Source organism: Strigops habroptila, chromosome 10 (genome assembly GCF_004027225.2).
Source record: "Strigops habroptila isolate Jane chromosome 10, bStrHab1.2.pri, whole genome shotgun sequence".
NCBI lineage: Eukaryota > Metazoa > Chordata > Aves > Psittaciformes > Psittacidae > Strigops > Strigops habroptila.
The window spans coordinates 19,667,154-19,681,305 of record NC_046359.1 but is presented as its reverse complement, the minus strand read 5'-3'; the positions used below and the strand labels follow the sequence as shown (position 1 = coordinate 19,681,305).

Genomic DNA, 14,152 nt, shown 5'->3' with positions numbered 1-14,152 from the left:
CTGCATACTGTAAAGCAAAGCTTAGGACCTGTTCTGCACTGAAGGATGCTGTCACCTTGGCAGGAAAGGGACTACTGTTGACAGCAAATATTCAAAGGCTTTCCTCTACATGAAACATCTTATTCCAAACTCTCTTTTTATGCTATTGTTTAGGCAGGTATTTGCAACAGGCAAGCCTGTTCTAAAAGGGTTTCTAAAAGGAATAGTTAAAGTCTAGGATAAAAGGAATTGGTTTAGTATGCAAAATCACAGAAGCAACATGTGTGTGTTTTTAAGGCCGTAGTGTTTCCAGGATAACACAGGAAGAGTAAATTCAAGCCTCCATGTGGTAGCATCCCTAGATTTTACGTTTTGTACTCTGAACAATATGGAAAAGTTCTGTTCGGTGAATCTTGCTGAATCTTGTGTGCTTGCAGAACTGTAGACAAGACTTAACTACCTACTCCCATGGTTTTACGGTTTTGCTCATTTCAGTGACACAACTTGCATGCTGGTTGTACATCTTTGTTAGATCTTCCACAGATGAGGCTTCATGTAATGAGACTAAAAGGTTTTTACAGTGCCTTGAGAGCCAGTACATCACTCTTTCTGAAGCTCTTCTGCAGACAGAACTTGCTTTGAAGTCAATGGGAGTTCTGTCTGAATAAGTACTTCAGGATTTGGGCCTCAGGATATAAATGCTGTGATCAATCTTTTGTGCATAATGACTAACATTTTCTTGGCTTTCAGAACTATACTAAGCCAAATAGTAGCCCCAGGGATTCAAAATGGGTTAAACAGGAGAATCTGTTTTGTTTCAACCTACATCTTTATTTAGCTTTTAAATCAGCATAGTTCCCATGCCTAGTACTGACCTGCCCAAAAAAACCCTCCAACAATAAGACCAGATGTTTCAATAGCTAGTTTTACAATCAAAACTTTCATGGCATGAAACAGTATGAAACAGTTGTGTTCAATGAAATACAAATGTACTTGCTGTAGACTGACCTGTTTAGAAGTTGCGACCTCAATGTACAGTCTGGAACAAAAGACTTTAAGGCTGAGGTCTGTAGGCACTGATTTTGATCAGAACATCACAGTACCAGACACTGTGCAAACATCAGAGTTAGCGATACAAGAAGTCGACAGTCTGGGTAGGCAAGACAGATATTCCCTGTCTCCTATTCCTTATAATTGCTCTGACTTTACAGATGGAAAGTTCAGCTAGGGAGAGATCATATGACTTGACTTACCCATTACCTCTCACAAAGTCTAGAATGAAACCTGCCTCCCAACCTCGTGCCTTACTGTCAAGACTATGCTCCCCCTTTTACACAGTGATAACAGTACATTAGAGGACTTCAAAAATCATAGCTTCCCATCCCAGCCTTGGCTGAACTCCAGCATTCCCAGCCACTTTCCCCCCTGTATTTTCATCTCTGTGCAAAACAATGGGGTCTTTGACATTTCAAATCACTCAATTTCTACTCCAGAAACTTTGGAATCACACAATACTTTTCATGTGAAAGTTTGTTTGGTAAAAACTGAATGTAGGGGTTTTTTAACCAATGGAATGATTTACTTTTGTCTGTCCCGTTCGAGTTCAGACAAAGGTACTTTATTACATCTGCAAATTTTCACATTTTAGCAGTTGCTTGATAAATTTAATCAAATTTTATTACTATGTGCAGTGATCAAATGCTTCTTTGGGCTTGCATGTAACTGATTAGAAATTACCATGTAAATGGGCCATTAGCTGACATAAAGAACTGCTATGAATTTGACCAGAGCTGCACTCACCTGTTTCTCTTTCTACTACCTTTTGCTTTTTGTTACTTTGTGTTGACTTTGACTGTCCCTGGCATATTTTTCCAGTCTAAAGTAAAACAAGAATCTTGCTCAATATTGCATATGTTTAAGATAACAGACTGTTCTTTATTTAGAAAGATAAAATTCTTTATCACAAGTCCTTTTAAAAAAAGTATCTTGTCAGAGGTATACTCTTATTTTTGTATTCTTTATTTGATATTTTTAAGTTTAAGTACCCATCAGTAGAACTTAATCTGACCAGTTTCTCCATAACACTTTTGGTGTCCTACACTGACCTCTCGGGGTCTCCAGTAAGCGTAGCTGTTGTGGTTTTCTAACGGTGGCTACCATATGGCCTCAGTTCTTCCTGTTACCTGTGATGAGCATTTTGTCAGTGCTGGTTTCAGTGGAAGCAAGTCTAAATCCAGTCATAAATGACAGCCTGATATGGGCAGCTGTCAGAACAAGCAGCTCAGCTCAGGCATCGGCAGTGTGGGGCAGAGCAAAACCCCCTTGCATTTTCAACAGGTTATTATGCAACTGGGTTAATCAAACAAGGTATAAAAGAACCAAGAGAAAAGATAGACTGAAAAAAGAGAAAGAAGGAAAAACATTGCAAATTCTTGTTGCCTGAACAGAGGTGACAGGCTGAATGTTTTGCAGGCTCTTACCTCTGTGAAACATGGGTGAAGGTGCATAGGTGAAAAGCTCTGTTTCTTTCCTGGAGTTCCAGGTCTGATGCTGGCCCCTTAGCATTTTGATGGAGAAAGTTCTGCAACTTCTGTTTCTGCCCACAGTCATTGAAGAGTCTAAAATAACTGTAAATACCATGTTGGTATCCACTGCAATGGGAAAACATTGAAGCCTTCAGGTGTGAATATATATGGAACTGTCACTAACAGACAGCAAAGTGTTTCGAAGTAGCAACTCCAAAGCTGGTAAGAGTAACATAAGAAGAAATGTATGATCTGGAATATGAGCAGTAGGACTCCCAAACACAAGTTCAGCAACTGGAAGAATTTCTCCACAGTATCAGTAAGACTGAGAAGGTCTCCACTGTATACCAGGTATGCCCTGACACAGCTGAACTTAAAGTTCTAAACAAGTAAAGTCTTGTCCAGCCCACAACTTGCAGCAGTGAAATAAACAGCCTGCTGCTTCAGTTGTATTTGTAGATGGTTTCCAGTGTTTGCGTCTTTGATTTCTTCTTTTTTTTTTTTTTTTTCCATCTGGGTAATGAATTCCCTTCCCTCTCCCTCCTTCAACTAGGTCAGAAACCCTCTGACTTCCCCAGTTTCTTCAAAGCCTTGGCTCTTCTCCCCTGTGTGGATTTAGTCCAGGTGCTAGGCTGGTTCCTCCCTAGAGGCTTCTCCGTGCAATCCACTCCATTATCTTGGTTCCTGATCTTGAGGTAAGAGGCAAAACAGCCAGCAAGGAGAGGCACGTAGCAAGAGACAGCTCAAGACCACTCAACAGTTCAATTTGTCCACCTCAAAGATGAAGACATACTAAGGTGTTTTCCCCTTCAAATTTAGAAACAAAGAGGGGTTTTTAGTTATAGCAAAGTGGTTCCCCAAGTCTCTTTTCTTCCCCTTTCCCCTAAGGTATGGGCCCCTGCTCATCCCCAAGGAACACATAGATGCAGGGCACTCAGAGAGCCAGTGTCAGGGAGCTTTGAACAGTCCCCCGTAAGCAGCCCACCACAACCATGGGGAGATATGGGTGGGCACAGCATAGGCTGGCAAGTCATAGAGGACAAGGGTACAGTTGTGTGTGGCGCTGCTCAGTGCTTCTGGGGTGACCCATGGGGCAGCTCCTTCACAAGCCCATCAGGTCACTGCTACGTGATCCTAGCTGGCAGGGAGTGCTCAGCTTTTAGGATCCTACAGAGTCTCAGATTGGTTCCTCGCACTTCCTTCACCCAAAATTTGGAAACTTTCTAGGCAATGGAATTTGGTTGCTTATGCCCAAAGTGGAGACTGCAATTTGCTTTCATCTGTCCTATTTGCACATATTTCTCTTGGGGACAGGTATAAGGAAATGGGGCTGGAGGAGCTGCTGTGTGATAAATTCAGACACAATCACACTTTTTAACTTGCCAGAATACCCTCTTCCCTTGCATTTGAGGACTGCAGAATAAAAAAATTATATATAGATCATTAAAGGATATATGTTAAGATAGTATCCGCACTATGAATTGTAACTGTGTTGTATGTACATGGGCATCCTGATTTGATACATCAACAGCTGAGGCAGCCTCTGGGGGCAGCACCGCTAGAAACAAATTTTGGTCTCTCTGGAGCACTGTGAGCTATTAAATGATTTCCTGAAATAAATATCTTCCTGCTGACATCCAAGATGAGGCTGACAGTGGCTCTGAGACTGCAGAATATGAATTAAAGTTGTATTCATGCCAGCTGTGTTAGAAACCCAGTACAACACACTGCATATCAAACCGGAGAAAGATTCATCTAGGGAAAATAATTTTGGCTTCCAAAGAGGGACTAAAGAAGGCTAATAAAAAATATGTTTTCTTAATGGTCCTCTGTTGCTCTTGCTTTAATCTTCAAAAACCTGTAACTTCACACATTATAACACTAATGATTACCTTTGGTTTTCATTCTTACTGACAAAGAAATGAAATACACAGTAAATGTGTTAGCTAGAGTGCACTGCAGAGTCTTAGAACCACTGCAACAGTGGTTCCCAGATGGAAATTCAGCTTAGAAATAGGCAAATGTTGTTTACCTGCATCAACCATTTGTAGCCTTATTGTTTCAGGAAATAGCAGTGAAAGACAGCTTGGGTTAGAGAAGTAAAACAAGAATTAAAAATCAGCCTCTTTCAGAATGCTTCCATCACCACATTTAGATCATGATAATCCCTTCTTTGTGAGGCATACCAGCTCCCTTGCAGCTCTGTATGGAAACAGCTTCTCTGAGCTTTCACCTCAAGTGAAACAAATGGGTAGAGCAAGAGACCTGACGTGAGGAGCCCTGTGCTCTGTTCTCAGCTCTTCTAGAGCTGAGAACAACTAGAAGAGCATGACAGAGGGTAAGGGTTTAATGCCGCCATGTGTCAGTCTTCCCCAAATTTCCTCTCATGATGAAGTCTGTTGATGACACAGAGCTGGGATATGCAGTTGAGGCAGAGGAGTGGTAAGACACTGTACAGGAGGAAACCAAACTTGATAGAGAGTAGAAAAACAGAAATGGGGTGGAAGGTGTGGAGCACAAAGTGCAAGATGGTGTCCCTGGGGACCGGACCACAGAATCTTCTACAAAATGAGACTTCATCAGTTGAGGGCAACCATTGGTCACTTGTTAGAAGATGATGTACAAGGCAAGAACTTGAGAGGAAAGAGCTTGAACTCATATTAAAGGACAACAGCACAGTAACAGTCAAGAAAATTATTAAGCTAGAATTGAGAACAGCAGATGAGATCTGTGGTGGTCTTCTAGCAGGATAGTTGAGACACGTATTCTACAGTAACATCTTTCAAAAAATAGTGCTTTATGAGTTTATGAAAATCAAATTCCAGTCCCATGATCTCAAGGCAACAGCGCAGAGTTTTGAACAGTTTAAGCTCCTCACTTTCAAACTGGTCATGAAAGGTGGACTGTATATTGCCTATAGTAACAGAAATGTTCTTGAGGATTTCTTTGTAAATTTGACTATGGCAATGGTTTGAGTGCTATCTGCATGTTTAAAATGGAAGCAAAATACCATGTGCCAATGGATGAGTAACATAAAATAGAACTAACTGGTCCAGTTTAATTGCCTATGGTAGAATCATAGAATCACAGAATCATAGAATAGTAAGGGTTGGAAAGGACCTTAAGATCATCTAGTTCCAACCCCCCTGCCATGGGCAGGGACACCTCGTACTAAACCATGTCACCCAAGGCTCTGTCCAACCTGGCCTTGAACACTGCCAGGGACGGAGCATTCACAACTTCCTTGGGCAACCCATTCCAGTGCCTCACCACCCTCGCTGTAAAGAGCTTCTTCCTTAGATCTAATCTAAACTTCCCCTGTTTAAGTTTGAATCCATTGCCCCTTGTCCTACCACTACAGTCCCTAAGGAAGAGTCCCTCCCCAGCATCCTTATAGACCCCCTTCAGATACTGGAAGGCTGCTATGAGGTCTCCACGCAGCCTTCTCTTCTCCAGGCTGAACAGCCCCAACTCTCTCAACCTGTCTTCATACAGGAGGTGCTCCAGCCCTCTTACCATCCTCGTGGCCCTCCTCTGGACTCGCTCCAACAGCTCCATGTCCTTTTAATGTTGAGGACACCAGAACTGTACACAATACTCCAAATGAGGTCTCACGAGAGCTGAGTAGAGGGGCAGGATCACCTCCTTTGACCTGCTGGTCATGCTTCTTTTGATGCAGCCCAGGATGCGGTTGGCTTTCTGGGCTGCAAGCGCACACTGCCGGCTCATGTTAAGCTTCTCATCAACCAACACCCCCAAGTCCTTCTCCGCAGGGCTGCTCTGAATTTCTTCTCCGCCGAACCTGTAGCTGTGCCTGGAATTGCCCCGACCCAGGTGTAAACCAAACACAAATATTTGACAATACCTAGAAACTGTAGGAAGCTTATTTGATCTATTATATTTCAAAAGGAGTAGCCTACATTGTGCTTCATTAGTTAAGCACAGAGATTACATATAAATATAAAAGCTTTATCTTAGTAGCATGCCTTCACAATTTTAGTCATCTTAAGGTACTCACCTACTTATTACCCACTTTCACAGGTCTCATTTTTCCATTAATTTTTCAGAAGCAACTGTAATTTCTTAACTCCATTAACATTATTTTTCCTGTTATTTTCAAACCAAATTCCACGATTTCTTTTCCAGACTTTACACAGTATTTCTGTCAAAAGCTCTTTTTCCAGGTGTGACTATATTTCAACATATATACAGAACTGAAGGAAATATAGCTACACAGATTTTATTTTAATTATAAGCACGAAGTCACAAACTGAGTTTTGTTACACTTTAAAATACTCCTTTCAACTAACTGCCAATGTACACTGCTGTTACCAAAAGGCATCTCAAATACTAAAGGGCAAGATCTTAAGTTTCATCTACTACCAGCTTTGAAATGTAGTTTCTGTAGCGAACAGTATTTGTTTCTGGATCTAGAGCAACAGAGAGCATGTTCTCCATTTCTTCCTCAGTAAAGGGCTCACCTGAAAGACAGCAGAGAATAACACTTTGTCTTCATTATTCTTTTAAGGGCTGGCAAATTACACTGCTCTTTCCTTGAAAGGATCTCCTTTTAGTCCTCACACGGACGAGAAAAGGAGTAACATGAAGAATCCGATTCCTTCACTTTTGCCAATATAAGTCCTGCACACCAAGCGAGCTGGTCGAAGGGAAAGGAGACAGAGGGCCTGGGTCTTCTGATCTCCCTTTAGTTCAGAGAGAACAAAACGGCCTGTTCTGCTCTGCCACAGGGATGCTGAAATAACCATTTTTGGCAGAATTAATTCTAATGTGTACAATAGAATGATTCTCTCTCGTTTGGCTCTCCTTGCCCTTGTATTTACATCATGAAAGGCTTCTGGTTTTTCTCTTTCGGAAGCTTCAAAGCTGCTGATGGCCTACTTCATCCCTCTTTGAGAACAAGGTTCCCATCTGAGGATAGGTCTTGCGCAAAGCCTGCACACCATTTTATACTTGAGACAGGCAGGCATGCATGAGTCAGACATGCAAGAAAAGCAGGCTCTTCAAGGGATATTGAGGATTACATGGTGTACAACTCAAATCTGGTCTTTGAATCTCTTTGTTTGCTTATGGCACTAGAATGAAGATCAAGATAATGTAGGAATGAATGAGCATTGAAACTACCTGAATCATCTGGAAACCTAACCCACCATTTTATGGGACAGAAAAAGTCAGATTGTTAGGAAGCACAGAGATGCACACAGAATCAGAAAATATCCACGCAAGACTGAATTGTAACTCTTAATAGTAATAATCTCTATCTTACAATGTCTGCAAGCAGGCAGATAGATGTTCTTTCCCTGCATTATTCACCAGCAAAATGTTCTAGTCTGCAGCCACTCATCACAGCAACAGTATTGTTTGAAGACAATGTATCTACTTCTGCAAGTTTTGGCACGCAGAATGAGGACCTCAAGGTGCCATATACACATGTAATGTTTATTTACTTAAATACTGATATTACAAAAGTCATGTTACCTTCTTCAGTCAAATATTTGACCAGATCCTCTTTAGTGATATATCCACATTTATTCTCATCCAAAACCTTCAAAGAAAAAAGAATGAAACTTGTGGGTTTAATAATTTTGAATCAAGAATCAGCAACTTCTTTCCAGCAATTAGGTACTGGAGTATTTATTTACAGACCTCAAACGCATGTAGGAGAACATCTTCTGGAACAGGCCGGTAGCTGAAACCATTGAATCAGAAAAGTTAAGTCACTGTTTGCCAGGCTGCTGTACTATTCTGAAAAAATAAAATGAGTACTAAAGGAAAGGGAAAACTTATTTTCTCTGGGAATTTACTAAGCTTTTCTATCAAGCATTTGATTCCAGCTTGATTTTTTTGAAACTGTCCATATCTTTACCTCTTGTGTCTTTTATTGTACTCCTGTTTAATTTCCCTTGTGCTAAAGAGCCAGATGAATGGCTTCTGCATGTTTGGGCTGGCTGAGTGGTTCAGCAGGAATCAATAACAGCTGAATCATTCCACTTAGCCAATGCACTGAACAGAAGATGGCCAAACCAAGGAAACAAAGTTTTGTCCCCGTAGGCTGGTAGCTAAGGCAACAGATCACCCAGTGGGGCTTTGACAGTCTAATGAGCTGATGATGTGCAAAGGAGGGTGGTGGTTATAAAAGGGAAGGTCTGTCACTGACAGTTTCAGAGAGACAGGAGAACTGGGCACGTGTGTGTGTGCATATGTGTGCCCGATTTCAGAGCTGGAAAGGAAGCTCTGTGCAACAACAGAGACCTTCCATAGCCCAGCAGACTCTCACCAACCCCCAAGAATACTAAAGAGAAGACGTTGAAGCCAGAGAGGTTCTAACTGCTTGATTGTTTTGTCCAGACCCGCCTCGGTCATTTACTATCTACAAATCAAATGTTCTAAGAAGAGGCCTTGTTTTTTGTGATCCAAATCTCATGTGCCCTTGGAGAAGTGAACCATGGACATAGTGCCCCAAAAGATAAAGTGGGTCTTGACAAGCCTGCACTAGCCTGGGGAAAGTGCAAGGGGGAGGTTTTGTGTGTGTTTGTGTGGAGGGGGTGTGGATGAGAGGAAGAGAGCTCAGAGCAGCAAGGTATCGTTTTATGAAAGGGTGAACATCAGTGTGGAGCCAGAAATTGCCATGAAGGCCAGAGAAGGCAAAGGTGCAGGAACCTGGGAAGGCACACTGATACCAGACACTGTTGGCTGGTTTCTGTCCAGGCACGGGTGCAAAGACCCTGAAACACAGCCCCAAGGTGGCCCCACTCCCTCTGGATGCTGCAAGACAGTTTGGGAAATCTGGTAGATATTTCATGTGTAACACACTCTCCTACCAAAGGCCCTCTGTGTGCAAAATAGCTTCTCAGTATTAGACAAGACGGAGTCTCCCAAAACCCTTTGCTACCATCTTTAAAAAGATAACTTGTCCATAAGTAATCTTGCTTTTAGTGCAAAATAATGAAATAACACAAGTTCCTGTGAACATGCAAAGATTTCTACGAACCTTTGAATAATGAACAGCGTTTTTGTTCTAGATTTTCAAATCGGTAGGCTTTCAGAGTGCTATTTTGTGTACATTCAACTGTACCTGGCAGTCACTTTGACACATGAATATGAAGCTGATTTATACAACTTATTAAAAATACACTGTAACAGACTGTGCTTTTCAGTAACTGTAACTCATATGTTCAGAGAAAGTAATGGTTATGACCTTAATTTGCATATAAAACATTTCAGAGATGCACAAAACATGTTGAATAGCAAGTTAATTCTGATTCACATTATCACAATTCACGACTATAAGCTGGTATTATTTATATCATCCGTACAACATAATTTCACATAGACAAAGTAATTTTGAAACAAAATCTATCGAGCTAATGTAAACTGAGTTTAAATAACAAGGAAAAAAATAATCTGCACTCTTTCCAGTTACATAAAATTACTGTAGATATATTTATTCAGAATCAACACTGTCAATCTGGAATAAACTACAGACACAGAAAAATCCACTTTCCATTACCTTCTGTTGAGCAGTACTTTTGTCATCACAGGAAGAAATTTTTCCAGATGAATGTAGCCACCTGGTTCTTCTTCATCTTCTACCTAAAAATAAAACTTAAGTATGGCAGGTTATATGACTCATTAGCAAACTAATATGAAAACCAGAAAATTGGGGTGGTTCCTGCATTAAAATTATAGTGTTAGACTTTGAATATTTATATCAGGTTTTTAATATCACATGGTACCATAACATCTGAGTGAAATGCTCGTGAACAAATAGAAAGAAATTCGAGGAAGAAATAATATCCCACGCAAAACACAGGTCTGCTCTTAGAGACACGTTCAACAACTCAATATTGCCCTCTTGTGCTTAGAAACCATTCGTGCAAAGGAGCCGGACACATAGTAACTGATCTTATCTCCCAGAATAACTGAGGAGAGGTTTAACCATTCAGACTGCATTCATGCCAGTGAAGCCTGGCAGAACCTGGAATATTCCCAAACGGTGAAACGTGACCACCCATAACAGCAAACCATTAGCACGTTCCCTGGTATGATTTTGGCCTGTGCCACCCAGCGCTCCCCCCAGCAGTCACCAGGCCTGGATAGGACCTTAGGGACTTTCCCCCAGCAAGCTGCTTTGTGCAGCCACTCTGCATAAAACATTTACCAGGGTAGACATGATCTGCTCTGTGCCAGCTGGCTTCAACACCCAGGGATGTTTCTGGGCATATTTAATGTGCTAGTTTGGACGTAGCCCCAGTCTAGTACACCTCAAGGATGGAATTCGTTGTCTCCACACATTTCACAGCTTCACAGCCAGAGAGAGTCATCAGGGGAAGGACCAAAGAAGCAGGCAGACTGAGCCAGGGCAGCCTGAAACAGTCATAAGGCAGCCCATAAAATGCTACACAAAGAAAAGCTTCCCTTTGCTTCCTGAATAAATTAACAGATTAATCCTAAAACATCAGGAACTTCTAGCAGCATTCTCACTGCATTCCTGTACTTCCACAGGAGATGAGCAACGTGGTAAAAACTGCTCCCTACCATTGGGGTGCATCCCTTCGCTGAAAATTTCAAGTTTTACTCCAAAAAGGACCCCTCTTAATGGAGCTAGCCTGTTCCTGTCTGTGTTGAAACTGGATGAATGCCTTGAAGTCTCACATGGCAGCAGCAACACCTTGCTAGGCTCTCCAAGACACAGCTCAGATTGAAAGAAGACTCAAATAGACACTGATTTGAAATCTCCTAACCAAGCCAGGAAAAGACAAAGTCAGAAATCTTCCTCTTGGGAGCTGGGTCAGAGCTGATACATCCAGTTGCTTAAATGGAAAGCTGCAATTGCTGCTGCATGATCTTTTCCAGTGCTCTCGAAGGGTTTTGGTTGCTAAAAGCAGGCAGCCACCACCTCTTTCTGCTTCAGAGTAGAAATTGTCTTGAAAAAGACACTTTTTCCCTTCTGTTTGGTGAGCCTAGAGTAAGGGATCCTTAGCAAGGAAATGAAGCTGTTGCATGCTTCATGCTAAATCAAATGGTACCTTTTACCATTACAGAATCATTTGTTTTACTGCTGGCCTGATTGAAAAGATGTAACAAAATACCTGGCAAAACTTAACTTCTTTGCAGTGACATAACAGTTAGCCAATACACTGAACTATTCCATGCATCACAAATACTGAGATGCATAAGTACACACAATGTTTTAGCAACATCTGTCCTTCAGCTAGTATTAGATTAGAAGCCCACAGAGAGAGAAAAATAAATATGGTAGCTATTTATCAGAAATAGATAGATGTGTCTTATATTAAGCAGAACAAAGAAAAGCAAGGACCCAAAACATCCATGAAGATGGCAAGTTATATAGAAGATGTTTAAGAGCCAAAAAAGCCCCATTAGATCTGGTCATCCTAACATCTGAAGGTCATCCTAATTTTCATACCAGAAGAACACACTGTCATGACCACTTCAGAGCTCTGTTATCCCTCACTGACAAATATCGTCCAGATTTGTCTCTTTTTATTGGTGTGACATTTTTATTCTGCCTCTAGAAAGCAGCCTGTGAAAAAAATGTGTCCTTCCTGACAATGGACTTGGAGGTGATGAGCAACCTCAGCTTCCTCTGACCTGGAAAGAACAGCTTCCATTTCAGTGGGTCTACAGGCCCAGCAGTACAATGAACTGTTAAAGTCAATCCTATTTCTAACATTGGATACAGAAGTGTATAAATTATATTATAAATTTTATAAATACATATAATATATATTAATGTATTAACATTGCCTAAATCAGTAAGTATTCAGATCTGCAGGCATATGTATCCTCTTACTCTTCCTCATGCTCACTCCTATTCTACCTTTCATTTTCCGTTTATGTTTTCTTTTTTCTGTAATTCCCCCTCTTTTCACAGTGAGTGTGACAATAACAGGTTTTGATTGTTCAAACTCTCTGAGTTTTGCTCTATTTCTTTCCTTTGGGTACATCTACAGCTCCCATAACAACTGTATCGTTGCACCCATTATGTTTTGTATCTCTGCTCTCACAGCCATACTATTACTGTCCACGTAATATTTGGGACTCCAGTCACAAAGAAACAAAACCATCTTCCAGAGTTATCCAGGAGATCTGTGGCACAGCAGTGCACTGAACCCAGGATTTCAAACTCCAGGCATTGTAGTAACCTTGAAAGTAGCTTTCACCATCTCCAGGTTTATCACTTAATCTTAACTTTATAAATAGGCCTAAAGATGTAATGTTAAGTACAACATTTAGCATAAAGCAATATAGGAAACAGTATATATTAATTTTTAGAGATAAAATAATTATATGAATGCTGATTTGGCAGATATGAATAATTTGAGGGCAACATATGCTAGTTTAGCTGCAATAATAGGAAGATGACTGAGAGACGCAAAGAGTGAGAAACAGAAATTAATCACAGCTTACAATGAGAAAAAATACTGGAGAAATTGATTACAAACTGGCCAACAGAGACAATTTTTACTTTATCTAGATTAAGATAAAATTATATTACCACAGTCAATGATAACAGTATCTTAAAGAAATTAAGATAAACTTTTGATTAACATGATATATCAAGGGTTTTACAAGAAAACAGTGTTGTTCTGGTACTAAACCTATGACAAGGTTTCATTTATAGGCACCATGAAACCTTCTGTGAGATTTAACTTCCAGTTCAGTGTTCTTTAAGGTTAACCAGTACTCTTGAATGTACTACTTCTTCTTGCAGTATTTGTACTTTAATATCCTTACAATCAACAATTGCACACATTACATTGTTCTATCTCAAGAATCTTTTGCCTCATAGCTGTGTTGTATTGCACCTTCTTATGCATTACTTGTTATGCAGTAACACTGAAAAAAAAGAAAATGAAAACCAAAAGAAAGTCCAACCTCTTTGGGAGGGGGAGGCAGGCCTTGAACAACAGTCCTGGTTTCCCTGGACTGGGAAAGAGGAGGTCAAAGCATGCCCTTCCTTTTCTCAATTCTGTATCTCGAGTCACTTGCACTGTTCATTTGCTGCAAACAAAAATCCCTGTGGGCCGCTAAAAATATCATCTATATTAAGCACCATAATTTCTTTTTCCATTTTGTCTTGTTGTCAGTGGAAGCTGGGACAATCTGGTACTGAGAGTACAGAGCCAGAGCAGACAGACTGCAGTATCATGTTAAAAGTTCTTTCTCCTCTGATGGTTCTTTGCATTTCTTCATCTGAAGCAGCTGCATCATTTTCACAAGACTTAGCATAAGATTTCTCACACTAAATTCTGATCTACAAGAGACCAGACAAGCCTACCGAGAGACTGCTACTTCAAGCATCCAAATTTTTGTTGGCAACAGGAAGAAAAAAGAGATCAATTCCCAGTATCCTGACCTGTACATGAAAAAGAGAAAAATCCTTCCCCCACCTCTCAGCCCCAGCATCTTCCATTCCTTAAGCCAGCATATCAGTTTGCAAAGAGAATGTGAAGTCTTTTCCCATTTCTTTGTCTCATTTGTTAACCATACCCTGCCAAGGCACTAGTACACCATCCTTTCTAACACAAGCATGAGGCAAGGAAACAAAAATTAGTAGGAAAAACTGTAGAGACATGTGATTGAAGTTCCTTGCCCCTGCTATC

General features: G+C 40.8%; 1 protein-coding gene across 1 annotated transcript in view; it reads right to left on the bottom strand.

Moving 5' to 3' along the window:
- Window positions 1-6,321: 6,321 nt before the first annotated feature.
- Window positions 6,322-14,152, bottom strand: part of EFCAB2 (EF-hand calcium binding domain 2) — a 32,543-nt gene continuing 24,712 nt past the window's right edge. Inside the window, exons 4-7 of the mRNA XM_030499567.1 lie at window positions 10,033-10,115; window positions 8,169-8,211; window positions 8,001-8,067; window positions 6,322-6,985 (exon numbers count right to left, since the gene is read on the bottom strand). Coding sequence (XP_030355427.1) covers window positions 6,870-6,985; window positions 8,001-8,067; window positions 8,169-8,211; window positions 10,033-10,115 — 309 coding nt within the window. The 3' untranslated portion in view covers window positions 6,322-6,869. The remainder of the gene's footprint in view (window positions 6,986-8,000; window positions 8,068-8,168; window positions 8,212-10,032; window positions 10,116-14,152) is intronic.